The sequence below is a fragment of the Mus pahari genome, chromosome 12, assembly GCF_900095145.1.
Source record: "Mus pahari chromosome 12, PAHARI_EIJ_v1.1, whole genome shotgun sequence".
Classification (NCBI taxonomy): domain Eukaryota; kingdom Metazoa; phylum Chordata; class Mammalia; order Rodentia; family Muridae; genus Mus; species Mus pahari.
Window position 1 is genome coordinate 26,872,316 of NC_034601.1, and position 2,758 is coordinate 26,875,073.

General features: G+C 35.6%; 1 protein-coding gene across 22 annotated transcripts in view; it reads left to right on the forward strand.

The window, feature by feature from the left end:
- The window catches only part of Dlg1 (discs large MAGUK scaffold protein 1), a 202,381-nt gene that overhangs the window by 163,942 nt on the left and 35,681 nt on the right, over positions 1-2,758 (forward strand). For all 22 annotated transcript variants that reach the window (XM_029544623.1, XM_021209526.2, XM_021209522.2 and 19 more), the window contains one exon: positions 2,123-2,237. In XM_029544623.1, the coding sequence (XP_029400483.1) occupies positions 2,123-2,237 (115 nt within the window). The remainder of the gene's footprint in view (positions 1-2,122; positions 2,238-2,758) is intronic.

A 2,758-nucleotide genomic window follows, 5' to 3' on the forward strand; every position in this document is an offset into this window, starting at 1 on the left:
TCTCTATCTCTCTCATTCCAGGGCAACGTGGGCTACAAGAGACCCTATCTTTTCTTTTTAAAAAAAGTTTCTAGAAACTTAAATTTTAGATATAAATGAACAGATCAAGACTAAGTCACATAGGAACCTGCTTGAAAACTGAAAATAAGAATCAGAATAATTTCTTCACAAACAAGTACATGCCAGAAAACAAATGCTTAAACAACTGATGTTACACTAGTATTTACAGAATAGTCTTGGGATATGCAAAGAACAGACAGTGACTTCATAGAATCAGAAATGTCCTAAAAATAATAAAACACTGTATTTAACTGGGACTGGTATTTCCTAAGGGGGAGTAGGGAAACTGGGGAAACATTTTTGAATTGAAGCTAGAGAGCTTTCTCTTCCACAGCCTGATCACTTAAGTCCCACAGTCATTAGAAAGAACAGAGCAAGGCCTGCTTCAGGGCTGGGCAGGCAAGGAGTGCTGTAGTAGTCGGCTGCATTCAGCCCATAAGAGGGGCTTCCTGTCAGACTGTCCTGGTTAGAGCAGTAAGCACATTCAGGAGAGTAGTAGACGATGATGAGAGCAGACGCTTGGCTGTGTTCAAAAACATAAATAAAGTGAATATACGTGTTAAGCTGGTATTATCCATAATTTTTATGAGTTAAATACAAAGAGGAAAAAAGCTAAATGACACTGTGACACTGGGTTAAAACTAGAAAATTTAGTATGAACTCAATTTTCAGTTTCAGTAGATGTAAATTGTTATAGATCTAAACATCTTTATGTGCATATATAAATATCTGACATGCCTTAACCCTGATACTACACTCACACCCCAATAGTAATGAGCATTTATAGCCCCTAGATCTTGCCTTCTGATCTAGATCTATTTCTCTTTAAAAACTGAGGCTTTATGAACAGATGGCTGGCTTCCAGATTCAGGCAGAGAAAATACTGTTATTTTATGATACTCTGTGCCAAAAAGTACAATACTCAAGCAATAATAGAAACATAACAAAAAAATTAATATGGAACAAAACACACAAATTCACAATTTCTGTTTCAAATTACTGATATGCTAAGTATAACCTACTAAACAAGTTAGGAGTCCTTACCAGTGTTAAATGACTAATTAAAAGCTTAGTGGACTAGTGAGATGACTCATCAAGTAAAGGCGTGACCAAGCCTGATGATCTGAGCTCAGTCCCTAATTCACACAGTAAAGGAAAGAGAGCCAGTGTCCTCAAGTTGTCTTTTGACAAGTTGGGTCCACACAGGGTCCATGGGATCTGTACACCCTACCTCAACATACAATAAATAACTAGGCTTTGTTTTTTAAGAGTTAAGAGATGTGTACCTACTTAATAACTCACTTGAAAGAGAGAGATAACCAAAGACAGTAACTTTATCGGACTTAGTAACAAGACAGATGAAAGTTTAGGTTGGTTACATGGGGCGACATAGCCTCAGTCTGTGTAGACACATCAGAAAAAACAAAATTAGAAGATACTGTACATCATCAAAAAAGGATCGTGTTGTGGGTCACAGCTTTTGACCAGGCTCACAGTTCCAGGGGATTTAGTAGTCCCCCCACATTATGACATAGATTAAAATAACCATTGTCAAAAAAAAATTAATGTTTTTTAAATTTTATGAAAGTTACTTCTGATTGCCTTTTTGTCACTTCAGCAATTTAAAAATTTCAAAATAGTTATTTATTCCTATTGGCTAGTTTGGATTTTTTTTCCATTGTTATTCTACATAAATTCTACATTTGAAAGTAAGATAAGCTGGTTTTTCTTAAGAAAATTTTATCCATCAAAGCATCTGACATTAATTATTATAAATTTAATTTTTTAATTAAAAACTGGAATAATTCCCATTCTTCAACTTTACATCCAAATGAAAATGTAATATAAAATTGCTAGTATCATTTGATTCATAGAGTTGCCGTAAATGTGATTTGAACAGTGACGTCCTCTACTAGCCAGTTCTGATCTCCAGTAGTTAGAAGCTTACTGCTGTGTTAAACTTCCAGCATATGTGGTCAATTTTAAGACACTTTATATAGTTTATGTTTTACCTTTAAAAACTTGTTTATAGGATTATTTAGTTTCTTTTTTCCTCCATCAGAGTACAGTCGTTTTGAAGCTAAAATTCATGACTTACGGGAGCAGATGATGAACAGCAGTGTCAGTTCAGGGTCAGGGTCTCTTCGAACCAGCCAGAAGCGGTCCCTCTATGTCAGGTAAGTGTCGGTGGGACTGTGACATCATCTAATTGTGTAAGCAGATCCTGTTTGTCTGTCTGTTTACTGTGACTAACTTGGATTTACTATAGAAAAGTTCAGTGCAAACCAATAAAAACATTTTCATGAGTGATTTTTCTGACATTATACTCTCAAGAGTTGGAATATTTTAACTTTAATAACGTAAATTATGTGACCCTTTGAATTAATAGTGATATAAAAAAGAAAAATAATTGTGGACTATCAAAGATAATTTAGGTTGATGTTTTAGTAATGACTATATAAGCATGATTAGATTGTATTTCCGTGTATATACTCCTATGCATAAAACGACATAAAGTAACACTATAAAAGACTGACGTGCCGAGTAGTGTGGGAAGGCTTTACCTTAATTTTCAGTTTTCAGATTAAGATAAAAGAATAGCTGTTGAGCCGGGCGTGGTGGCGCACGCCTTTAATCCCAGCACTTGGGAGGCAGAGGCAGGCAGATTTCTGAGTTCGAGGCCAGCCTGGTCTACAGA